At 54.9% G+C, this 24,620-nt stretch overlaps 8 protein-coding genes and 1 non-coding gene across 9 annotated transcripts; 2 read left to right on the top strand and 7 right to left on the bottom strand.

Annotated features, from left to right (window-relative positions):
* Positions 1-1,140: 1,140 nt before the first annotated feature.
* On the bottom strand, positions 1,141-2,217 carry C8A04DRAFT_32293 (uncharacterized protein; the record flags this gene model as incomplete). Its single annotated transcript, XM_062782043.1, has 1 exon — positions 1,141-2,217. One exon carries the CDS (start codon positions 2,215-2,217, stop codon positions 1,141-1,143), a length of 1,077 nt encoding a protein of 358 aa, XP_062633538.1.
* A 6,948-nt stretch (positions 2,218-9,165) lies between these two features.
* C8A04DRAFT_15177 (uncharacterized protein) lies at positions 9,166-11,615 on the bottom strand (the record flags this gene model as incomplete). Its single annotated transcript, XM_062778382.1, has 4 exons — positions 9,166-9,281; positions 9,375-11,237; positions 11,310-11,505; positions 11,565-11,615. The coding sequence occupies 4 exons, from the start codon at positions 11,613-11,615 to the stop codon at positions 9,166-9,168; spliced, it is 2,226 nt and encodes a 741-aa protein (XP_062633537.1).
* Positions 11,616-12,821: 1,206 nt separating this feature from the next.
* On the top strand, positions 12,822-14,738 carry C8A04DRAFT_15178 (uncharacterized protein; the record flags this gene model as incomplete). The annotated part of the gene is made up of 2 exons (XM_062778383.1): positions 12,822-14,153; positions 14,193-14,738. The coding sequence occupies 2 exons, from the start codon at positions 12,822-12,824 to the stop codon at positions 14,736-14,738; spliced, it is 1,878 nt and encodes a 625-aa protein (XP_062633536.1).
* Positions 14,739-14,895: 157 nt separating this feature from the next.
* On the bottom strand, positions 14,896-16,046 carry C8A04DRAFT_40108 (family 61 putative glycoside hydrolase; the record flags this gene model as incomplete). The annotated part of the gene is made up of 5 exons (XM_062784828.1): positions 14,896-15,003; positions 15,073-15,418; positions 15,601-15,651; positions 15,708-15,770; positions 15,838-16,046. The coding sequence occupies 5 exons, from the start codon at positions 16,044-16,046 to the stop codon at positions 14,896-14,898; spliced, it is 777 nt and encodes a 258-aa protein (XP_062633535.1).
* An 820-nt stretch (positions 16,047-16,866) lies between these two features.
* Positions 16,867-18,567, bottom strand: C8A04DRAFT_40107 (uncharacterized protein; the record flags this gene model as incomplete). The annotated part of the gene is made up of 3 exons (XM_062784827.1): positions 16,867-17,025; positions 17,115-17,334; positions 17,426-18,567. 3 exons carry the CDS (start codon positions 18,565-18,567, stop codon positions 16,867-16,869), a joined length of 1,521 nt encoding a protein of 506 aa, XP_062633534.1.
* Positions 18,568-20,304: 1,737 nt separating this feature from the next.
* C8A04DRAFT_32288 (uncharacterized protein) lies at positions 20,305-20,860 on the bottom strand (the record flags this gene model as incomplete). The annotated part of the gene is made up of 3 exons (XM_062782042.1): positions 20,305-20,364; positions 20,415-20,646; positions 20,703-20,860. The coding sequence occupies 3 exons, from the start codon at positions 20,858-20,860 to the stop codon at positions 20,305-20,307; spliced, it is 450 nt and encodes a 149-aa protein (XP_062633533.1).
* A 657-nt stretch (positions 20,861-21,517) lies between these two features.
* Positions 21,518-21,601, bottom strand: C8A04DRAFT_t134. Its single transcript has one exon. It is a non-coding gene; the product is annotated as a tRNA-Thr (tRNA).
* A 384-nt stretch (positions 21,602-21,985) lies between these two features.
* Positions 21,986-22,474, bottom strand: C8A04DRAFT_32287 (uncharacterized protein; the record flags this gene model as incomplete). Its single annotated transcript, XM_062782041.1, has 1 exon — positions 21,986-22,474. One exon carries the CDS (start codon positions 22,472-22,474, stop codon positions 21,986-21,988), a length of 489 nt encoding a protein of 162 aa, XP_062633532.1.
* Positions 22,475-23,614: 1,140 nt separating this feature from the next.
* On the top strand, positions 23,615-24,285 carry C8A04DRAFT_32286 (RmlC-like cupin domain-containing protein; the record flags this gene model as incomplete). Its single annotated transcript, XM_062782040.1, has 2 exons — positions 23,615-24,152; positions 24,218-24,285. The coding sequence occupies 2 exons, from the start codon at positions 23,615-23,617 to the stop codon at positions 24,283-24,285; spliced, it is 606 nt and encodes a 201-aa protein (XP_062633531.1).
* Between the last annotated feature and the right edge of the window lie 335 nt (positions 24,286-24,620).

Genomic DNA, 24,620 nt, shown 5'->3' with positions numbered 1-24,620 from the left:
TACTTGCATGATGAGAAGGGTAACAAACCCGCTTCCTCGGTGATGAATAGTTGCCAACTGAAGCATGGCGTTGTCCCTCGGTCACAGTTTAGGATATCATGCTTTTGATTTTCCAAGGGGTAGAGCTTTATTAATAGCCTACCATCCAAAGTCGGTTGGGTTATAGGGTACCGTGTTCAGTCACCAATTACCCATGTACGCTGGGTATGATTGGGAATATTGTTGAGTGTTAATTGATATGGAGATGTTTTGGATGTAGCGGCGGCCAACATGTCGACACCCTGTTTCCGTTACCATGTGCCTAAAGCTGGAAATCCGACTTGGCTGCTGAATATATTTTCAAACACCAGCGGTAGGTCGACTCGGGCGAGATCCACGCTGCGCATTAACTGCGTGTCAGTTGCGTACATATAATGTCGTCAGGTTCAGACTTCCAAAGCGCCGAGTTTACCGAACATATGAAACCGACTACAAATATTTGGGCGTGTAACAATGACTTAGGCACTAAACGAGGAACCCCCAGCTCCTGCGACTAGAAGGCTATTCGCGGCAGATTCTACTGTGCCGCCGACCTTCTGCAAACACAGTACGGTACGCGCGTCGTATAAGATCCAACAATGTCAAGTAGCATTAGATTCGTAAGATTCGTAACAGTCATAAGTATGTAGTGTACCTAGGTACCTTACCTAGGCCCACTGGTATCATCAAGCAGCAATCCCCGGGAGCGAGTCGGATTCCACCCAAGGTCGTATCTGGGCGGTTCCGTCCCCAGCATCTCCCACCTCGCTTGGCTTGCCCAGCTCAACGACAAGCCTGCCTCATCACACCCCCTGCCCGCAGTAGCCCATGCAGCGGTTCGAACCACGGGAGACAAGACAGTGGAGGCCCTATAGAACATGCAGGACCCCTTGCGAGCCCATGCAGTGCCACTTCCCACCCAGCGAACGTCGGCGGGGCGACTCGGTGCTTTTGGCGCTGTCGTGCATGACAGACCCACAGCGACAGCGTGCAACGGCCCATACAAACACGATCCAATCCAGATCTGTTTCCCAACGTTGACCTCAAAAAAAAAAAAAAAACCCGAGCACTTGCCCTTTAACCCAGGGGAACTTGCCAGAGAAAAGCACCGTGTTGTATGCCCTACCTCCGATCTTCCAACGGAACTTTGTCCCCATAAAACCCCCCTCGGCCTTCCCCCCTCCTCTGTGCCGCGACACACGCCAAACACACACCGCCGCCATACACCCGCGTATGGCGCTTCCACCCGTGCCCAGCATCATCCACCACCGATATAACCTCGCCCTGCAGGTCAATTTCATGCTGTGACAGCAACACACCGGGCCCGCCCGGGCCCCCCACGAATTGGTACTTGGGTGGCGCAGACGGTCCAGATGACGTCGTTCGTGGCATTGGTGGTTCGAATTGACCTGGCGGTGGTGGGGGGAGTAGTGGGGATGCTTGTGGGTAGCTGGAAGGGGAGAAAGAGGAGGCTGTCGTGCTCCCTGATGTCATCGTCTCGTTAGACGAAGAGGCGGCAGAGGCAGTTGTGGTGAGCCCTGGCATGCCGACGGGGACGCTCCTGGTGTACGATGTTAGCCGAGGGAGCGTGCCGGCGGCCGTCGGTGGGCTGGAGCTCAGATTCGGGCTATCCAGGGGGTTGGAGGCTGCCCCATACTCGGGATTTGGCTGGTGGATGAAACTGGAGTCGAACGATGGAGGGATGGAGACCGCATCGCTCGGACGGCGGTGTTCAAAGGGGAAGAAAGTGCTGTCGAGTGTTGGGGGTGTCAATGGCGGTGGTGGTGGCGGCCGAGAAAAGTGCCTGGAGATGCCGAACTCTGTTCCCGGAAACGGGGCCGAATGCTCCTCTCCATGGTGCTGGTGCGCCGTTACAGAATCACCGTCTTGCTGCGCGGCGCCCGGGCTTCCCTGGCTTGGATTGCTCCCCCCAGCCATGGGAATGGGGCCCTTTGGCTCCTCTCCCGGGGCTGGCTCATCCGAGGGGCCGCTCTGGTGTCTTTGCGATAAGCACCGCGGAGCATCCCGCGGCGAGTAACTGCCGGCTGGCCGGGTAGTGATGGTGACGGAGCTCGACCCCGCGGTTATTGACAGCGCATCGTGGGCTGGTTGGGGGGTGGTCGTGCTGACACCACGTGATTTTGGGCGTGCGAAGCGTGTGGAATGGCCTCTTTCTGCCTCGTCCCTGTTCCCATCCATCCTCGGCAGTGCGAGCAAAGTCCCCGGTTGGTTGCGCAGAGCTGTGAGGGGAACGTACCCCAGCAAACCCCCTTTGGGTGAAGCTTGAGCACCCTGTCCGGTTCCCGCTCTTGGGCCGGAGCACAGCCACACACCGTCCTCTTTTCTCAGCTTGGGACCACAGTTGCTGCCGGGTTGCCTCTTTTCGTCATATGGCTGGTAATCAATAATAGCCGCTCGAGAGGCACGTCTTCGTGCAAAAACCCAGTGGGTGGCAACTAGGATCGCTAAAACGCCAACGACGAGGCATATATGCGTGCTGGCCGGTTTGTGGTGATATCGGTGCGGAAGTGTTCCTGCCAGGGCATGACCGTGGGCAGGCGTGAGGGTTGGCATCGGGGCAGTGCTACCTTTAAAGGAGAAAGAAGGAGAAGGTGACAAGGTCGACAAAAAAGAAGGGAATAATAAATGGCTGTTCCTTTGGGGGTCCCTCGATGGGGGTCTCGTCCGGCTTGAGGGGCGGATACGCTCCTGGATCAGGGGGGTTCAGGCAGTTGGCCCTGGCGGCCGGGTGGTGGCACGGAAATTGGATGGCTTCAGGGCCGGGGTACCCGCTGGAGGCCTTCTTCTGAGGGTTCCACCCAGGGCTGAATCGACCACCATTCGATGGCTGACGCTGGAGAACCACGTGAAACCCGGCCGAGTTCCAAGGCCAAAAGACCGCAAGACCGAGAGGAAAAGGTAGGGAAGAGGGATGGAATGATCGTCCCCTCCAATTGAGAAGCTGAGCAATGTTGGGGTCGGCGACGGGCTGTCTTGTTGCGTTAACCCTCATGACCTGGTCGCGAGGAACATGGCCAGCATCGCCCAATCGGACGCCTGAGCTCGGAAGGGAAGGGTCACTTACACGCGAGGTGAGGTCTCACAAGCGCGACAGGCGCCAGCGTAATGCGTGTTGACAAATACTCGAAAGCGTGAGATTCGTCAAAGTCAAAACAGAGGCCGGCAACGGGAGATGACGAGAGAATCCTAGCTCCGCAATATGCTCCGCAACGTACGAGTACTTCCGTGCCGATGTGTCCAAGTTACGGTTGCCTCGCTCGGGTTTCTCGCACTGGTCCAAGGGGGAAGTCGTGAGACTTATACAGCTCGAACAACCCTTGGCCAGGCGAACCCACTATGCGCCTTCTCATCGCTGACCGCCATCCCAGTTGGATCCAGAAAAGTCACGGGCTAACAAGCGAAGGAAAAGGCGAGATCAGATCGAAGACCTGCTGAGACAGTTGGGACTAACGCCCAATGGCACTAGTTCGGGTTGTTCCCTCTGTTCAGTCTGGAGGTCAGCTCTCGTCTGGACGCGAGCCTCGAGCTGAGCGACCAATCTAGTTAGGGCTGCTGTGCGACGCTGGTGGGCCGAGGACTAGGCGCACACCCTCACGCCTTGGTTACTCCCGATGGACACGCCGGTCATCTATGTGTCGTCTCCCGTGCATGGAGAGTCGGAGACCGAATGCGGGCAAAGTTGGCGGAAAGCACCGGAGCAGGGTGTTCTTCCAATGCGACCTCCCCGCTGTTCCGTCAGCACGAGGATCATGTCTTTAATGGCGGGATTACCGCGTTCGGCATCCTCCAAGGATGGGGTGGGTTTCCGGTGCGCGTTAAGCTTGTTCCTGCCCTACGAGCCTTGTCTGCAAGCAAGGGGGGGAGGCTGGGGGAGTCCGGCCTTGGATCGCGAGACCGGCGACCACTTACTCTTCTCGACCGAGAAATTCCTGGCCGAAAGGGGACGGAGAGGACAAAGCCCTAGTCCCGCTGTTGTCCGCGAGCCCCAGGCTCCTTGGTTTCCGCGATTACTGACCGACCGACCGTGGAAGGATCGCCGTTTTCAGCGCGTTTCTAAAGTGTACAACCCAGAAATAGCGCATTTTGGCGCGCTGGCGAAAGCTGGACTTCTCACAAGCGCAATGCTGATTGTTGCTGAACAGCCAACGGCAGGCGGATCGGCGGACCTGTCAGATTGAGCAAGTACGACAACTTGAGGTGACTGGTGAAAGTCTCACGAAGGCCAGCAGGGTGTAACCCTGGGTCTGGGGTGCGCGGGGCATTCCTGGAGCAACCTGGAAGCCAAATCTGGGATAGTCCAAGCTTAACCTGGGCTGGAACCTCCAAACCTCCATGCGGGAGGTTGGCGGCGTGTGAGCGGAGGGATTCTCAAGCTCCTTCACAGCAGGATGTACAATATTTGGAATAACAAGGACAGGCGCTTCGGAATAGTGAGCGCCAGGATGCTCTGGGCACGGCGCCAATGGTGGCTGCAGAGGCGCCTGTGCGTCTTTCTCCCTGTCGCTGTTCAGCGTTTAGAAGGTGGGGGCCGATGGGTGCATTTCCTGCCGCGATTTCAATCTTACCGGAACCCGTGATGAAGAACCTTTAGCCCTCGCAAGGAATCTCACCCGAAAAGAAAAGGCGAGGAATGATCTTTGAGCTGCAGGGCGACGTTGCGTACATGGATTGCTGATGCAGATGTCGGCACACCGCGCCTGCAGCGGTGGGTGATGCGTGCATGCATCTTTTCGCAGGGGGCTGGAGCGAGGGTTTAAAGCGGGGGGCATTTTGGCGAATCCATGGATCTGATGTCAGAAGTCATTCCAGCCCTGCAAGAGGATTTGGTTCGGGGTATGAAACAGATGACCTTGTTCTGATTCTTCCCGCTAACGTCCGGAGCAAGGGTCTTTTACTTCAGATGGTGGTGCCTTGGAGGTACGTTTTCTCCGGCTATTCTGTGCGTGCGATTGTGTGTTGGAGGAGGAAAGAAAACCTGGGGAGATGCCCTGGAATGGAGAGTTTTTCTACTTGATACCTGGCCTGCTTAAAGAACGAGGAAGCCACGACCGAGAATTCCAAGAAACCTCATTACAGTTTACCAAGATGCTTCGGAAGGAAGGCGCCATGGGCGTGTTATGCTCCTGCCGATTCCCAGCGAGAACAGGCGGTTCAGGTCGCAGTAACGTTAGCTCTGGCTCGGTTAGGGGCGCGATTCAACAAGATCGGTAGGTTCCGTTCAGGTTTCTTCGCTTTCTGAATGCCAATCCGAAGTATTTTTGAGAGAAACCTGGAAGAGTTAAGGGTACTCTGTCGTGTAGTAACTTCCTTATCCGGAACACGATTTCGTCGAATGGCTATGGCCGATCAGCAATACCTTCGTGATTTCGTTCGTCGCAGATTCCCGCGGCCAGGCGAAAAAAAGAGGGCAATCCCATTTCGGGGACTGATAAGGCGGCTTACTCGAAGAACCATTACACGAGTTATTCATTTTCCCGAAGGCACCGAACGGCATGTCGTTTTCGTCGTACTTCTTGTGGTCACGACCTTTTTCGAGGCCCGCTCGCGGATGTTGCACAAACAGGGAATGATCGTCGGTCCCCTCCTTCCTTCCTCAGCCCTACGGACCGGAACCCTGTCGGCCCCACCTCCTCTCATGTCAAGCCCCCACAAAGCAAAAATGGGCAAAATGGGACGGCGCATCCATGTCGTCGCACTGTGAGGTGTGGGATGATTGTCTGTCTCTGCACGCAAAGAAAAAGACAGCCACCAAACTCAGAAGCTATGAAAGCGAGATGTCCTTGACCGCCGTTTCTCATTCCCGCTTCGGTAACTGAAACCGGTAGCATTCATTTCCTGGCCCCATGCGTTTCCCAGTTTCCTCGTCGAAGGACTCGGCACTTCAGAAAACAACCGAATGCTGGCTCTCTGTTCTCGCCTTCAGCCGGGGATGGAGACCGCCATTCCTGGTCTCTGGCCATCGGTTGGTTGGCCACACACAGAACTCAGCTCCCTTCGCTCGTGTCCTACAAGGTCGCGGCCCCCGACCCAACACGCTTCTTGCCACCACCCAACGCCAACCTTCCTTCTCATCCACCCGCCGCCCGGCTTGTGTTGAGGATCGTGTTTATTGGAAACCGCGACTCTGCGGCCCATCTGCGCGACCGTAGTCGCTTCGGTCGCATCACGGCGCGCGCCGGGGCGCAACAGGACCCGACTCGAGGCCACGGGAACTTAACATCCAATCAGCGCACATCACCGAGCCAACACCTCAATTGCACCGAGCAAAAACAACAATCCAGTCGCACGCCTCGTCGCAACTCACATAACCGCAATCCCGACCTTAAGTGGCCGGAATACGTTATCCGGGCACTTCGTTTCCGAGACTGCCGGGTCACGATTCGGCCCTGCCAGCCTTGGTGCCTGCGGTTGACCGGAGGTCTCGGTGTTGGCCAGACCGAGGGCAGAGGGGCCAGAGAAGGGGGGTATTTCCATTCTGACTCGGCGGGACACCCACAAAACGGCTGAGTATTCTCCAGTTTAAAGCGCCTGCTCCGCTTTCGTGTTGATGATTGAGGCTGAGCAAAACAATAGCTTGCGTCACGTCTTTTTGCCTTCTCGTGGGCCGACCTCACTGCCTTCGTGACGCGCAAGTTGGCCCCCAGCGCCCGAGCCAAGTTGCCAAGGTCAAGCAAGATAGATCGGCCGCAACTTAACGAGGCGACGACAAAAGTGATAAATTTTCGTCCCGTCTCCGGATAGATCACGAATAGGATGCCAGAGCTAGGTTTCTCAGCAGACCGCCTGAACCTCCAGCTGTCCCTGGGACCAACCAACTTGGCCATCCCGACCGTGAAGGCAGGCGAAACTACCGAGAGGCTCCGCGGTGGCGGCTCGCCAGTGGATCACCCTGTTTGGAGCGGACCATTGGTCCAACGACCTCTGGGAAAGATCCAGTAAAAGGAAGCTGGGAGCGATGCAGGTTTCTCCGCCTGGGCCATGAGGGCTTGGGGAAGGTCTCATCACGATCGAGAAGGCTGCCGGTGATCGTTGGAAGGCGGAAGTTCCCGCCGAGGCCCTAATAGCGTCAGCCCACGCCAGCCAGCCGAGGCACGCCCCATGATCCATGACTACGAGTCCCAGTGCATGAGACGCAGACGTTCTGGACCCCTTCCTTCATCACAATCCGCTGTCTCACAACGCAAACGCCATATCAGTCGGGTTTGATATACCTACCTACACAAACAAGCCAGCTGACTCCAGAATCGTCAAGTTATTGAGTTCACTAACACAGCCGCGTCAGCTTAGCCTTCCCTGCCGTGTTTACGGCAGATCGGCTTACATATCCATCTCACAAACCTCCTGAAACAAAGCTTGTCCTCCAACCATTTCCAAAAACGGGTATATCTGCGCCAGACGGGAAACGGGGTGTTTACTCATCACCCGTCACCAGGCCGCCTTGCTAGCCGGACTGTCACAAGTCTGTCAGATCTACAAAACGTATCTTGGGCTGGTGTTCTCGACCGTTTTTATGAAGCAAGCCGTGGCCGGAACAGAATGTGGGACACGAACCCTGGGAGAGAATCCAGACACTGGCTGTTAGAGGGTGTGGGATACGAGTAACTAGGCAGCGACGACTCAGCGAACGACTGTGTTGAGTTGGTTACAGAGCTGACCCCGGTGTTGTGGTGGGCTGGATGAGCATCTGGACTGTCACAAGGAGTGACGGGTGATATGTGATCCCCCGAGAACAAACCCCTCTAGTGGGAGGCGGTGTTCTGTTAGGCTTTTTCGCTGGCCAGGCTCACTGGTCGCACCACTCAAATCGGGTAAGCAAGTAGGTTATCAAGGCATAGTTGGAGCTGTAAAGGGTCAACGTCGTCCCGTGCCTTTCAACGTAAGAAGCTTTCGGCAAGAGTAGCCGAGCAAATAAGTCACTTTGTTGGTCATGTTCCAGTAGTATATCCAACTTTCACAAAGCAAACAAGAAACATCGTCGTTCTAGCCCTCTGCTCCGATCTCTTCCCACTCGCATTATTCTCCCACCGTGACTATGTCTCATTGTCATCACTCACAACAGTCACACCCGCACCTCCGCATCGAGTACGACTCCGTTTTATTCTCTAGCCCATCCGCATAGCGCGTGTATGTAATGCATTGTATCTACATCCGTTCCCTGAACTCAAATAAGCCGCTCCGCGCAGCATCTCCGTGTTTCCTTCATTTTCCCCCTTCTCCCCGACCCTTCATACCCAGATCACCCATCATCCGGGGAGAGGAAATGGAGAGAGAAAGGAAACGAAGGAAAAAGACAGTAACTCAAAGAAGAAATGACTTAATACCCCGATAAAAACATCAAGGGAAGCATCCAGCCAACGAGCAGCATAGCACAACCTAACATCATCCTAGAAGCACAGGACGATACTATAGGGTACGCCGTCTTTACCACCTCATCCTTACTCCGCCTGCCCGCCCAGCACGAGTGCCCCAAAAGGCGTGCAATAAATGCAACTGGTCAAGATACAACAACAAGGACCACTAACAGAAAGGGAAAAGAAAAGGAACGAACATGAAACCGGCATAAATATCAATATAAAACAAGCCATACAACGCCCGCCTACCGATCAATATGTTAACGTGATCCGTTACTTTCCCCAGCACAGCATCCATCCTCCAGGTTCTCTCTCCCTCTTTTGTGAAGTTGGTAGAGACAGACAGAATGAAAGGGTTTTTGAGTAAAGCAAAAAGGCCAACATAGATAGAAGCAAGACAAATGATGATGAAACAGGAAGTAAAAACAGCAGTAGAAAAAAGAGAAAAAAAAACCAACAACGCCCTGACATGAGCCCGATTCTCATCCAGACTCGGCGGTCTCTCCAAGTCTGCCTGTCTCTCTGTCCGTCCAAATCGTATGGCGGACCGAGGGGGCAAGGCGCGGAGAGTAACCGGAGTGGGACGTCATGCTCAGAAACAACCACCAATGCGTTGCCGTCCTCACGTCCATATAGTCGCCCAGCCCAAGCCATGTGTGCCAAAGAAATAACCACAAACCATCTCTTCACACTCCAGCCAACTGACCATCAGCTAAAAGCCCAGACCCTCCGAGGTCAAGCAACACTGGTCCACTGGTTCGACAATTAACACTCCTCACAAAGACGACACCTCGACACCCAACCCGACCGGCACACCCATTGGCGCACCCATCGACGACGCAGGCACGGCACCAACACCAGGAGCAATAGGCAACGATAACGACGCCGGGTCTTCATCCATGGGCACCGCACCGGCGGCAGCCGCAGCAGCCGCCAACGCAGCAACACCAGCACTCGCACCAGCACCAACACCAGGACCAGGACCAGCTGCACCCTCACCGTCCATAACATCCACGTCGTCCTCCATCATCTTGATCATATCATCGAGATTCTCGTCCAGCATCTCCTGGTCCTCAGGCGGGAGACACGACCGCAGCAGGTGCATGTACTTGTCGATCTTCTCGCTGGTGCCTGTCTGGCCACGGGCTTCGACGTAATCGGCCTCGGCACGGCGTTGGTCCTGGAGCAGGGCGCGCAGCTCGGTGGCGAGTTGGAAACGTTCCTCAGGAGAGCTGTTGTCGTCTGCTTCCGCGGGTGTCTTATCCATGGTGGTGGGGTTGGAGGTGGGATCGGAGGTGGGCGGCTGGCCGTTGGGTTGTTCGGAGGGTTTGTTGGTTTTGTCGCCGTTGACAGAGGCGAGCTGTTTGGTGATGGCACCCTGGATCGCGAGACGGTTTTGGTGTGTGAGGTAGGCCATGACTTGTTTGGCAGTCTCGGTCGCTTCGGCTTCCGTCTTGGCGGCAACATCGTCGGCCTCAAGGCGGGACTCGAGCTCGGCGACCGAGGTGCGCAGGTTGGCCAACTCAGCTTGGGTATTGAGCAGAATCCGCCTGGCTTCCTTTTCCGCCTCGCCTTTCTCATCGAGTTCGGCCTCGTAGCTCTGGGCAAGGTCCTGGAACTTCTGGAGGACAAGTGGAGTAATACGCGACTGGACAGTGTTGGCGGCCTCGCTGCGAAAGCTGGCCTGGAGCTTGCTATCCGACTCGGTCATGGCATCGCGGAAACTGTTGTGGCGTTGCGAATCGGGCGCAAACGGGCTCGAGGAACGCTGGGGCGGTCCACGCGAGGGTTTCGCCTTGGCGGCATTGAGCTTCGTGATCAATTCGTCCGCGCGCACGCCTTGGTTGTTGGGGATGTCAGTGTTTGCACCACGGCCGAGCAGCGCGCGAATGCACTTGCGAGCGTCGCGCATGGCAGCTAGGTGCAAGGCGGTGTTACCGTCGTCATCTTGAGCATCGATCAGGTGCTGCATGTCTTCAGCAGACCGAGTCTCGTGGAGCCTGTTGAGGATGTGGTCGAGGTAGTACCGAGCGCATGATTGACTGGTGATACGGCCGCTCTTCATGATGGCGGCATGGTGGATGACCGTGCAGCCGGTGTTATCGCGCACGTCGACGGTGCTGAACAGCTCCTTCAGGATGGTCGGGAAGGTTTGCTTCTCATAGCAGTTGGTAAAGCTGACGGAACGCATGAAGGGTGTCTCGGCGCGGACGTTTTGCGAGGCCAGGTTGGCACCGAAACGCTTTAGCTGCTTGATCACTTCGACATCGCCCATAGCCGACGCCCAGTGCAGCGCGGTGTGTCGCTCCGTGTCAATCGGCCAGTCGGGCTGGAAATTCGTGGGAGGGTCTGGCCGAATGGCAGGCTGCTCATTCCTAGAAAGGAGAAAGTAGTCCAACAGTTCATCTCCGTAGACTGAGTGTTGTTGCTCCGTCACATCCTGCAGCATCTCCTCCCGCTTGCGCTTGCGATGACCGGTAGAAAAATGCGACATGTCATAACGGTCGTCCTCGGCCATGTACGAAGCCGAGGCGACGGTCAGGTTGTCCGGCGTGTCATCTTCATTCATCTGGCTCGCATTGTCGTACTCTTCTTGGACGGCAGCACCTTGGTGATGGGCATGTGCGAGGACGGCGGCTTGGGAGAGGCTGGCTTTTTTCTCTTGTGCCTTACTGCCCCATTTTGGAACAGCAGGCCTGGCCTTGGGAGCCTTTGGCTTACTGGCATGTCTCGGTGCGGGAGGGGGGCTCTCGTTGCCCGGCTGGAACTCGAAGATGGGTCGAAGACGGTCGTACACATTGTTACGCTGGGCAAGGGCCTCGCCGTGATCAAGAGGAATCCACGTCCCTGCGGAGAAGAAAGGAAAACAAGTCAGCGGGTTGCTAGCGACAGCGAACAAAAGTCAGGGTGAAAGCGCACCCTGGTATTTTCCATAACCGCCCTGAATCTTCTCGTGAACATCTTTTTGCACGTCACGCTCGAGAATGCGGGTTCTGGCGGGCTTGTCGAAGCCAGCAGCCTTCAAGATGTGGGTCGCATTGATCCAATTGTCCTCTCGACGACGCATAACATGTTCCTTGAGGTCCGGGCCGAATTGGTACTCGTACACAGGAATCTAGAGTATCGCATGCGGGTTAGCAGGGCGGGGCAAGTGCGACGACGAGATAAACGTACGCCGCTGTAGGTGGCGCTGTATATCCCCGCTTTGGGGTGGTCAGCGGCCATGGTCGCGATGTGATTGACCGAATATTTCGAGGATGAGGAATCTCGGAGAGCGATTGGTATCTTGGTTTCGGTCGGTACTCGCACTAAGCTCGGTCGGCCGGGGCGGGTGCGGAGCTTGCGCAGTTGCACAATTGCGAAGCAGGAAGCGGCGTTGCGGAGTTGTGTGGTTGGGGATTTTCCGGGGCGTTGGAATTGAGAATGGAAAGAAGGAGGTTGCGCAGGACCGGATGGGGCTGCAGGCAAGGCTGAAGTCGGAGAGCTCGGCCCACAGCCAATAAGGTCCAATGGATCACAAAGGCGTGAAGGGAGCTCCAGTCGCGAAAAAGACGCGTTGGTGGTGGTGAGCGTGGGGACGGAAGGAGACGCGACGGACGCGCGCCCATTAAAGTGCGGACCCGGCACGTGATTAATGCAGAGTCCACAGGGTTAGGGTTATTACCACCACAAATACCCACAATGAAATACGACGGCGGTCCCAACAATTAGATGTATTAACTAACCAAACTACATACTCTCGCTGCACGCTGATCGATCGGACAGTCCTACTACAAGGTCCAGTATCATTTTTCAAGAACAACAAGATTCATCATTGCGACCTATCCATGCAAATCACTGCACAGTGCACACTCACGGCCGGCCAGCGCCCAGCAGCAACTTCCTCAAGAGAGTCTGCCTTGAAATGGCCTGGGTAGTGGCGATGCTCCCTTGGCCTGTGGTCCGAACAAATGAGGTCAAAGAGTCTGAGTGACAGGTAAGACAACAGGAGCTCCCCTGCTTAAAATTTGGGTTTAAATAAATTATCATTACCATCGGGTTCGACAACACATTCGACAAATGCATATTAGGTGGCGACGGCAAGTCTTTTAGCATGCCATTGTCTAGTTGATCCTACATCTTGAGCGGTATCCCTTTGTGCTTTGTCCGGATAATCCGTGTGCTGGGCTGATGCTTTCGGCTCCTCCTTTATTTTGAGTCAAGTCAGTCAACAATGGACGTCTGGAGACAGCCTACAATGGGCGGCCAGACAAACAAACGCTCTGAAGACTGAAAGTCTCGGTCGCATTCGAGTCAACTTCCAACTATGAGGTTCCGACATAACAAACACTCTCCCTCTCACTCAAACTAGTCTCTTTTCTCACAACTCTCACTACCGACGGTCTCTGATTGCTGTGTTTTCTTCTTGTTTCCTTCCCGCTGGCCAACGTCATGGCACCAGTCCAATACTCTCACCAGACGCTGGTGTTTTACCCCCTGGAAGTGCCTGAGATTGCACCCCAGGAACATCTCAACACCTCAGAGACCTCAGAGGACAACGAATCAACACAGTACCTCAAAGCCAGGCAGCGCGGGTTTGTGTTCACCCGCTGGCTACAGAGTATTGACACGTCCGAAAGCGACAGGCCAGTAGTGGCGCTCTACGCCAGCCTCGACCGGCCCCAGGAGCTGGTCGTGATCAAGAAGCTATGCAAAATCGACCGGTACTTACAAGCGGCCGATAACCGCCACCCCATGCCGGCCGAGATCGAGCAGTCGACGCTGTCAACCACCACCCACCCCTACGTCCAACGCCAGCTGCCGCTGTACGACCACGTCAACGAGGGTTCGACAGCGTTCCCGCAGCTATACGCCTTCCAGATCCACGAGCTCCAGCCCCGTGATGCCCGTGGCAAAGCCATCGTGCCAGGGCCTGACGAGCCCAGACAAAAAGACGACATCACGCTATTCTACAAGTACTACAACGGCGGCACCCTCGGCCACCTAATCCAGCACTACCGCGACTGGACTGGGGGAAATATCCCCGAAGTCTTCATTTGGCACGTCCTAGCCGAAGTCGGCCGCGCCCTCTGCTGGCTGCACACAGGGTACACCCCGTCGCGGGCCTACAACCTCCAACACCAAAACCATATCTGGCAACCCAACCAACCCGTCAACGACGCCCGCCAGGGAAACCCGCCACCTCCCCAGCCTTGGCGACCCATCTGCCACCAAGACATGCACGTCTTCAACATCTGGCTGCACTACCCGACCGATGCCGAAAAACGCGCCGACCCCTCCCTCGAACGCTTCACCGACACCCTCCCGCAAATCATCCTCGGCGACTTTGGCATGTCCTTCCAAGAGCACAACGACCGCTACGGCGAGCTCCGCGTGGCCGTTAACCCCGGCCTGCCGGAACCGTCGACATGGAAGGATAAGGGTGAACTGGGCAGGGCGTTGTTGTGCATGATGGTGCCGTCGTTTAATGCAAGCGAAGAGAATCTCGAAAGGCAGGACGGCGTGGAGGGGACGGAGCGGTTCCGGGTGGCGCCTACGAATGATATCTACCAGCGCGGGTACAGTGACGATTTGGTGAGGTGCTGGATGGAGATGCAGAGGTTGGTACCGACAGCCATTGCGGCGACGTGGGATGAGATGCTGATGCGGAGTCCACGGAGGACGGGGGAGGATTGGGTGGATTGGCCGCCGAATGATTTTGTGTTTGGGACGATGATCGCGCTGGCAGATAGGTATGTGGATGCCTACCGGCGGGGTGATGGGGTAACGAGCGGTGGTGATGGTGAGCCGGTGGATGAAAAGGCGAGGTCTGTTCGGTGGACACAGCCATCGACGGCGTGCATGCCGGTCAAGAGCAAGGCGGAGTGGAATCCACTGAAAAGGCAGCATCAGGAGGATGTCCAGGCTGACCTGGAGAAGATGATTGAAAAATATTTCAGTCAGCATTATAACCTGAACACGGAATGCGTGCAGATTCAGCAGGCGCACATCTTTGGCCGGAAACTGGAACGAGCAATGAGGGGGGAATGGAACCCGGCGACAGGGTCGGATGATGATGATACGGGCCACAAGAAGAGGAAGCGGGTGGAGGAGAAGAAGAAGGACGTGGAACATGGTAACAAGAAGGCCAGGCGGGAGGAGGAGACTCCGGATGATTTGCTTGACTTTGAGGATTACCAAGACACGGATTTGCCCGAAGTACATGTCGGTAGGGCCACAGTACATCGTGTGCAAAGACTTACCGAAGAGCCGTTGCCGGTTCGGTTGCGGGATGGGGAGAAGGAGCGGAAAAGGCAGACGGAAAAAAAGGAGGGATTGCCGATTCGGGTGTTGAAGCCAGAACAGTGACGTATTGTAACAGCATTCTTAACCTGCAGCTCTGTAGACCTCGACTTTAGAGATATCCCAGGATGGCGTATTTACTGTGTACTATTTGACCTATTTGGTTCCTGATATCGCTTGTATGGCTGCCCTTACCTCGAAACCGAAAGCCACTTGTTCTGCCTCATGGTCCCTCTCTGTTCGCGTCCGGCGCGGCCTCGCTCCAGACCGGTCCCCCAGGAGCCGTATAGTTGATCTGTCCTTGATTAATCCTCCACAACTCGGTCAGGATCTAGTGATGAACCCGTCAGCAATCTTCAGCCCAAATTTTGCACTCCAAAGTCAGACAATAGGTACTCACACCCGCATCATCAGGATCATAAGCCCCCGGCAGCGCAATCCCCTCCGGCAATTCCGCACTACCACCCTGCGTAACCCGGATCTGGGTACAACTCGGGTAGAACTGGGCGCCCATCCTGGTGCCCGCAACGTGCAGGCCCAAAATCTCGTGCCGCAGCAGGTACTCGCCCGGCGCAAGCGTGGGCGGGATGATCACCTTCCACTTGGCGCCTTGTTCGCGGAGCAGGTCGGACGCCCAAGGAGGGCTGCCCGCGGGGTTGTAGGCGAGCTGTTCGATCTTGACCCAAACTGCGCCGGTGTCGCCTGCGAAGGACTTGCAGTCGTCGTTGGTGCAGTGGGCGAGGTAGCTTGATATGTTAGTCTAAAAAGGAAAAGAAAGGAAAAGGGAAAATAAGAAAGAAAGGAAAAGGGGAAAAAAGAAAGAAAGAAAGAAAAGAAAAACAGGAAAGAAGAGAAGGAGAGAAAGAAGAGAAGGAGAGAAAGAAGAGAAACACACGACATGGGGTATTGAAAAGAAAAGAGATCTTACTTCATGACTGGCCCGGAATGACTGCTACCCCATTGGTCCCAGTTGAGCGTTCTTTGAAAGAACCGATTAGCGAATATAGAACAAGACCGGCAGATGGGAATACATACACTGTATCGCCAGCCGCAAGCTCAATAACCCCTTCAGCGGGGATATTACCCCCTGCACCGCATCTATGATTCTCGTTAGTGACAATCCTCCAGCCCCAAAGTACTCTTCTAGCAGGAGGAGGGGATATACGTGATGTTCGCGGTAGTAAAGTCAGGGACCGGTCCGTTGTCAGCCAGCTTGCGGGCGTATCGTACCGGAGGCGGCGTCACATAGTCGTCCTGGCCGACCTGCCACGCAAGGTAGTTCTCGCCGTTGACGGTGATGCTCTTGAGGTAGCCATGGCCTGCAACCAGGCTGGCAAGGGAGCCTAGGAGTAGGGTGGTGGACAAGGGGGCCATTTTGGTGATTTGTCCGGTTGTAGATGGCCTTGCAGTGGTGACTGATTTATGAATTAGGGGTACCAAGTGAAGCACGATCAGCGGCGCTGAATGAGAACGGCGAGACAAGTCTTTATCAAGCTTTCAAAACTGCACTGCTGCTTTAGCTCCATCCTAGCAATCGCCTTCCATGTCGACATCGAATGTCAGGGGTAACATTTAGCCCCATGGCTGGTTGGCGGAGAATAGGCCGCCCGGTGTAAGTGACAGCCCACCCACCTACCCAAAGGAGCTGCCCCGTCCGCGGTCGTGAAAGATTCAGGAATATTTTCACCTAAAACAGCGTCCCCCTTCTGCTTCTCTCGCTGCCAATTGAACGCTAAAGGTCCGATGAATCCCACCGAGCGCTTGGCATACCGCTGGGTACCAGGTTAGCGGCCCGACTCCCGGCACCGCTTTACTTTTTCGAGTCGATTGTCGATGTCGTCCTGCTGTGGCAGTGCGGTTTGTTCGTGCCAAGCATGAACCGGCTCTGACCCACATAAACATTTGGGAGTGACGTCTCATTGCTTGTCGCTTGTAGCCTTGGACTGTTACTTGGACACCGTGTACCTGGTAATTACCTACTATTCGAGACCTCTGAAGTTGTAGCCCGCGGAACAACCTGGTAATTATGCTATTACTAGAGGTGAGCCTGCCCAAGCCCCGCGGGCCCACCATACAGTTAGTTGTAAGGCCTCTGGAGTGTCTTGGGGGACATTTTGCTCCAACCTGTGTATCCAGACTCCCGTCTCGTCCAATGTTCAAAAAGAGAGTTCATTACGCCTTTGCTTACTTCGCTTTACACGGTGGTGGTACTCCTCTTAGTCTCCTCTCCGATGGGCCCCTCCTGGGTTTCCCGAGTCTGTACTGCCTCGGGGGGCTTCACAAGCCGAAAGAAGGCAAAGGTGTTCCCGTCCTCGTGGATCTCCAGTTGTGTCTCGGCCCAATCCGGATATTTCTGTAGTCTCGTAAGTACTGTGCATGAAATGTAGTCCGGCATAGAGATCACGGATGGCGGGGATGAATATGGAGGACAGACGAACTCACCCTTGCCAAGGCCAGAAGGGCAATTCTCTTGAGGACCTGAGAGGCACTCACGACACCAATGATAAAGGGGATCAGCTGGCCGGTGGAATCGATGGTGTGCACCCCCTGGATGTTGTTCCAGAGGATGGTCGTCTCTATGCTCGTGATAAACCACACGATGCTGAGCACGTTCAAGACATTCCATACGATGCAGATTCGGCCCAGACGCCGCTGTTTCGGCCTATCAATGGAGGAATGATTAGTATCAATTAATCCGGCGACAAAGCCACTCACCAACAAGGAATTGTATTTTGGTAGGAGGGAGCATCTACGTTTCGCAGTTCCATCCCGTCAGCATCCTCCTCGCCCTGCTTAGATCCGGGTGGTGCTCGCTGCCGTCTTGCTGCCTGTCACGCTTGGGGGGTCTGCCCATACCCAGCGACACCGCAACCTTGAGAACGTCCGAGAATCGGATCTTATCACCGTTAGGCGCCGACATAAACTCCATCAAATCTAAAAGTGATTTCGCGGTCATCAAGGGCGCAGCCATGGTCTCTCGTGGAATCCCCAGCGACAGCGACTTGTTCTCGAGAACACGGTTGATCCGACGCAAGCTGTCGTTGAAAGTCTGAGGCGCCGATGAGGTGAGGGAAAACAAAAGGTCGCGGTAGAGACGCAACACGGTGTCCTCAGTGAGGCGGATGGTAAGCACTATCAGAATCACAGTCGGAATGACGATAATAGCAGCCATTAAGACCGCCGCCATGCGCCCGAGAGTGACTATGGGCCCTTCCAGTAGTTGTCTCGAGAACATGAAAACAAGGGCCTGCTCACAACCTGGACTGGGCGGCTCGTGCGCGCCGTGGCCGTTCGGGTCAAACCAGTAGGCGACGCTGTATCCCACGACCATAGCCACTGTTATCACCCTCCAGGTCACGCCCGACCACGAGAGCCCCGGAAACTTGAGCGGGGACAAGAACCGAACCGTGTGGAAGGGAAAAACCGGCAAGGTGCGGAAAATTGAAACCTGGCCGGGAATAACACCGTCGGCAGCGGCAGGCGAGTGTTCACCAGCGTCCGGTCCAAGCTCATCGTGTGTCTGCCTCACCTCCTCCCCTGCGCTCTGGCGGATTGCCTGCTTCGCCTGGACTATTTTTCGTAACAGCTCTTCCAGCCTTGCGGGGTTCGTCAACCAGATGCGGATGCCAAACGTGCTCAGGGTTGTGACGGGAAAGCCCACGAGAATTTGCAACATGATGTACAACTCAATGGCGGGTGCATTCTGGCGGGCGGCGACGATGGTGGCGATGACCACGGCGAACAACGACACCGAGTTCGCGTCCAGTACGCCTTGCGCGGACTCCGGATTCAGCAGCAGGCTGACCCAAGCCGAAGCCCATTGAAGGTAGATACCCAACCGGATCCCAAGGCCGTAGAAATCGGAGTTGCCCTGGAGAGGCTCGCAGGTTGACATCGCGGTTATCAGTTACTGAATGTTTGAAGGCCGGGGCGTGCCTCGATTTCCAAATCACTGGGCGCCTTTTGGCGTATGTTACGAACGACGGCGTTACGATGTTACCAGGTATGCAGCATGCTGCATGCTTGAGGCGTGATGCGGGGCAGCCTGGCAGTCAGCACTGTTGATATTACCTGCTGCGACATCACAAACGCCAATGTGTTGGCCAATCAGCATGGAAGCAGACATCTCACGGGGCTAATTGGAAGTAATTAATTCCATGCATCGCTCGGTGCGGGATACCATTCGCCTCGACCCTGTCTTCGATAGGCGCACAAAGACCACAGGCATGACTGGCCGCTGTCCGGGGCCAAAGCCGGCGACACAATACCTAATTATTCTTCTATCCGCCTCGTAGCCACGCTCCCTCAGGTGCTTTCGAGGCACAAGGACGGCATGCGTTGGACTTGACTCGGACCAGATATGGTCGGCAGAATCTGAACTATTGATGATCGCGTCGTCACAGTAACCATTCCATGATCTGTCTCCGGGAGGTATGTACCGGCGAATATCATAGCCCTCTAGCGCTAACTGACCCGCCTCATCATGCCACCCTGAATTACCGCCGTTTCCAACCGGAGCTTCGTTGGTGTCGCCATACATCTTGGAGTGATAATCGTCGTAAATCAACAGCCATCGGTCGTTCATTAGATTCGTCTAGTCACCTCCTGACAGCCATCGATGCATCGGCGGCCTTGTCCGACACTGCGACCTGTATGTATTCTAAATTAGGGTGCTCCCGGAAGATCCTTATAACCCCGTTCCGGAAGCTGTGGTTCAACGATGTTTCGTCTCTCGCGTTCAGTCAACATCATTGCATAATAATCATTCCTGTGCCACTTCATGTATGCGATGGCGAGCTGTGTCTTGCCCATGCCCCGCAGACCATGTTCGACTAGAGTGCAACGCCCTGACTGGCGGCAGAGCTTTTGGTGCATCCATGCGAGCCTCGTCTTCTCTGGGAACAAAATGGCTCGTTTCGGTCGTTCCTAGCAGGTTTCGAGAAATGGTGAAACGGTTGACGTTGCCGCGTGCTAGTTATAGACAACGTCAGTGTAAGATTGGGTACTCCCATGGTTAGGTGCCCCTACCGTGATCAACTCTTGCTTCCGCCTCCCATCGCTTTCGGATATTGCCTGTGGCCCCCCTGGCCATGATCTGGAGGTGTTGTGATATCGTTATATACCCACCGTTTTATTTTGATAAATACCGAACCATGGATGTATGATTTGCGTGCATGACGATCGGCTCGGCGTCTGCGTGTGCTGGCACCACCGCTGATGCCCTTGGAACCACGTAATGTTATCAGTACCAGTGGTGATGGTGGCGGTAGAAATCACGAACCATGATGCTACGTCCTAGAGCCGTTGGAGTCTTATACTCCTCGTAGGCATATTTTGTCACAAAGTCGTTGCTGATCGGTGCGTATTGCTGCTGCTGTTGTTGCAACCATTCTGAATCCCACTCGAGATGCTTCAGAAGCCGGTCATCGGTTGCCACAAAGAGAGACGTTAAATTGGCGAGAAGTTGCCCGCCCGATGGGGAGTCCCCATGAACAGAATTCCATGTGTCGACAACTTGATGGATCGGTGTTCGGGCAAGGCGCCCCGCCGAGCGGCGTCAGAATGGATAAGAGCCTTACGGGATCGGTCAATGAACGCTTGTGTGTGCAATCGAGCGGATTGACCTACACTCTTAGTTGAGGAAGAGCCCGCCCAAGCTGTAAGCCACAAAAATGATCGGCCGGTCAGTAGACTAAACGGCGCTTTAGTATCAGCGCAAGATGACAACCGGTGCACACCTACATTCGTCAATTTTCGCTTCCTGCACAGGTCCGACACCAGGGTTATCGCGTAGTCATGGAGATACTGTGAGCTCGCTCGGTCACTACTAGTATGGGTATTCGCGTCGTAGCCCCAGCAGAGAATGCGCGCTTGTGGGAGGTCTTCGGGGAGGAGGTCTCGGAGCCAGTGGACGCCGTTTTCCGCCATCCATGTTTTCTCTCGGTGGCCATTGAGGCCATGAATGGTAACTATGCTGCCGTTGTGAGCCAGAAAGGAACAGGAATATACAGAGATGGCACATATCCGTACTCAATGATCGGATCGTGGCCCTCAGAGACAACGTCCAGGCCTTGCGGGTGCTCCACAGTCTGAGTCAGCGTGCGGGGCTCTCGGGAGAGTGTCCGCTTCGTTTGATCCACCAAACGGTTCGTTCGATCCACCAAGCGCGAGAATTTCGATGAAGTCATGCCGATTGCTGTCGTCGCTGTATGGCATCAAACGTATCGCTTTCCGTTAGACGGCCGTGTCATTCGCGAGCAGCAGCCGACGGATTGTTGGCATCCTGTGGCTGGGGGTGGGCTGCAGCGAGGTTCCATCCGGGACGATCCTCGTCGGAACGGCTGAACCCGATCCCGTCCAGCTTGGTCCAGGCTGCATCTTGGTCCTATCGCGAAGCGCCGAAGATGTCGAAGGAGTTTGACTTGATCCAAGTCGGCTAGTTAATATGCATCTCGACCTCTCCAACCTCTACTGTGATAGGACCCAAGTTCTCGAAGATTCAACGAGCCGAACTCGAGAACGTCATCGGCAAACAAGTTATAGGGTGTAGGAAGATGTTAATAATTATCGAAAAAGACATAGCGAAAACAATTGTCCCATACTAAGCATCCATACAGCCAGCCCCCTCGAAAATACTTAAAGATAGCCGGATAGTTAGGCCCCCTGAAGTGGTCGTTGACAGAAAATATGTGTCGAGCATCGAAGTCGTTGTCCCCACGTTAGCTTGCCTCGATCAGGAGGACCCTTGTACGAGCTAGCCAGCTATAACAGGCTTCTACCTGCACCACTCGGTGCAATAAACTGAGATTGACACATGGAAAACAGGAAGTGGAGCGAAAAAGAAATGCCTACTACAGGAATCGAACCTGTGATCTTTGCATGTCGTCGAGGATACAAGTGCAACGCATTAGCCACTATGCTAAGCAGGCCTTGAGTTGTGGAGGCGGCACCGACAAAGCGCTTTTCTGCATAGCGCAAGGCGAGGGAGCTCTCTTTCCCATTTATCGACATTGGTGATGGCTTCAGTGTCAACCTTGCAGATGGAATATGCAGAGTGACGGCCTTTTTCATAGTCCGCATCTAGTCAATCACGGCGGAAATAGCGATTCCAATGCAGCTTTTCCGATTACAAATTGACTGCAATGGCGCTCCTAGTCTGGGGACTTTTGCAAATGCTACATTTCATTAATCAAAATTAACGGGACAAAGCTACATCCAGGGACAGTGGGCCGAAACAGAGAACAAGAACAGCATCGAATAACCTGGGGGACAATAACGAGGTGGCATCTCTCTCCACCTGATTACAAAAACCCCTAAGCCGTCTCATCCCGTAACCTCTTCTCCTCCCTCCCCGTATTCCCATCCTCCCACACCGAATCATACACCAACAACTCCCTCACTCCAACTCTCACCTCCTTCCCCTCCCGATCCAGCACCACAACATTCATCCTCGGACTATAATCCAACATCGTCTGACAACACCGTCCACACGGATTAATCACCCTAAACACCGCCGTTCCATCCACCCCTGGCGACGCACCGGGCTTCACCCGCCGACAAACAGCCATGATAGTCTCAATATCATCAGCCAGCAGCCCCCCCGCAGCCGCAGCGCCGAGGACGGAGAGCTCGGCGCAGGGCCCGCCAGTGAAGTGGTAGACGTTGAGGGCGACAAAGGTCTGGGATGGGTCGCGGCGGCTGCGGACGGCGGCTGCGACGGTGTGGTTGTCGTCAGTGAGGGGGATGTGGGTGAGGGCGCGGACGCAGAGGGCGAACAGGGCGGGGTCGTGGTGGGTGGACATTTTGTTGTTTCCGGGTAGGTTGATTAGGGAAACTCGATGGTTTGGTGGGTGATGTTGGATCTCTAGATTTGAGTTGTTGGGATGTAGGCCGAATACATTAGAAACTTAACAATAGTTGAGAGTTGGATTGAGTTGTGGAGAGTGGCTATTCACAAATGATTTTATTGGCTACGAAATGTTATTGGAGAAGTGGAAAGGAGTGCATCGGCGTGACTCAATGCCGGTTCGGATGCTCGATATTTGGGGAATGCAAATCAGTATGGATGTTGCCCAACCCGGAATTTTGAGAACGAATGAGTAGGTACCACAGTCAAGTCTTAATGACTTGATGTGGTTAATGGACAGTAATTACCTAATTAATTTTTGGAACGTCATGAAACACTATGAACGGCAGTCATTGACAGGATAAATTGCATCCGTACTGAGAACATTTTGCCGTCATAGGCATCAGTGTCAGGGACATACATACTCTAGTCATAGAATCCGAGAAACCCATTTCCATTAGATCAATACACTCAGAGGGACGTATGATGGTCCCAAAGAGGAAATGGGCATGCAATTCAGCAGATGGGGAAAATTGCGGACCGGACCGTCCGGCAATTCTGCTGCACACTTTCTTGAGCTTTGCAAACCAAGTGGCCATGGCAGTTCCCTCATCAACTGAATTTACTGAAATTCATTTGATACTGAACCAAGTCCAAGGCGATGCTACTTTTTCGTTGATAAATGAGAAAGGTAATCTAAACATGAATTGCCCAACTCAACCTTGCCTAGGTACCTAATTACTCACATCGAGCCTTCCTGCAACTGAAAACCTGAATCACCGTCATGGAAATAAATAAGTCCAAAACTCAACACACCTGAAGTCATGTCAAGAATTAACTCTAAATGGTTTGCCCCCACCCGATTCTAAATTTAATCCAAGACAGCGAATCCCACGATTGCCCGAATTGTCTTAACTCCGGCTCGATTGGTAATTTCATTGCACAGCCCGCAGTAAGCTGACGGATCGACGCGGACCGTGGACGTGTTCACCGCTGCCGAAATTATGATAAATACGAGCTTGACGCCGACGTCTCTTGTACAATGGCCTAAATCACATTCCTTCCATTGTAATTCTTTGGTGAAAACATCGTCAAAATGGCCCCCCTTCAGACACTTCTAACCCTCTGCCTGGGTCTCTCAACCGCCCTCGCAGTCCCTTCTCCCTCTCCAGACAACGTCAACATCAACATCAACAACAACCACAACAACAAACCCATCAACCAACGCACCGCCCAAGAAATCATCACCCACCTCAACCTCATCCCCAACGCCGAAAAAGGCTACTACGTCGAATCCTTCCGCGACCTCACCACCAACGTAACCACCACCAACACGCCCACCCCCATCACCCCGCGCGCAGCCAGCACAGCCATCTACTACCTCCTCGAAGGCCGCGACGGCCACTCCAACTGGCACCGCGTGACGGATGCCGCCGAGGTGTGGCATTACTATGCGGGTGCGCCGCTGACGCTGGAGCTGGCGTTGGATGATGGCAGTCCTGTGAGGGAGGTCGTGCTCGGGCCGGATTTGTTTGCGGGGGATGGGACGACCCAGAGGCCGCAGGCGGTGGTCGCGAAGGGAGAGTGGCAGCGGGCGAGGAGTTGGGGGGCGTGGACTTTGGTTGGGACGACTGGTACGTTTGTCTCTTTCTTAAGTTGTTCTTTTCACGATCTGAGCAAGCGATGCTAACACGAGCAGTTGCCCCTGGTTTTGATCCGAACGGCGGGTTCGAGCTGGCAGACCCCGGCTGGGTGCCGAATGCGTAGAGTAATGATAGAATACTCACATAATTGGCTGTTTAATATTCAGCATAAACTTAATAAACAAATTCTTACTCCAACCATACCCTGACCTGCTACCTAAAAAGCAGCAGACCCCATCATCCCCCCCAACATAACCCCCCCCATCAACGGCATCATCAACGGCATCCCCAATCCCCCTCCATACCCCCTCCCCGGTGCCCTCGCATACCCAACGCCCGGCCGATGAAACCGACTCCCCACGAACCCACCCCCGGGATATCCCAATCCTCCTCCTCCCAGTCCTCCCCCCCCCCCCACCCCCCCCCCCCCCCCCCCCCCCCCCCCCCCCCCCCCCCCCC

Source organism: Dichotomopilus funicola (assembly GCF_033296635.1).
Source record: "Dichotomopilus funicola strain CBS 141.50 unplaced genomic scaffold C8A04scaffold_85, whole genome shotgun sequence".
NCBI lineage: Eukaryota > Fungi > Ascomycota > Sordariomycetes > Sordariales > Chaetomiaceae > Dichotomopilus > Dichotomopilus funicola.
Note: the sequence above shows the minus strand (reverse complement) of the source record. Positions and strands in the feature narration are given on the sequence as shown.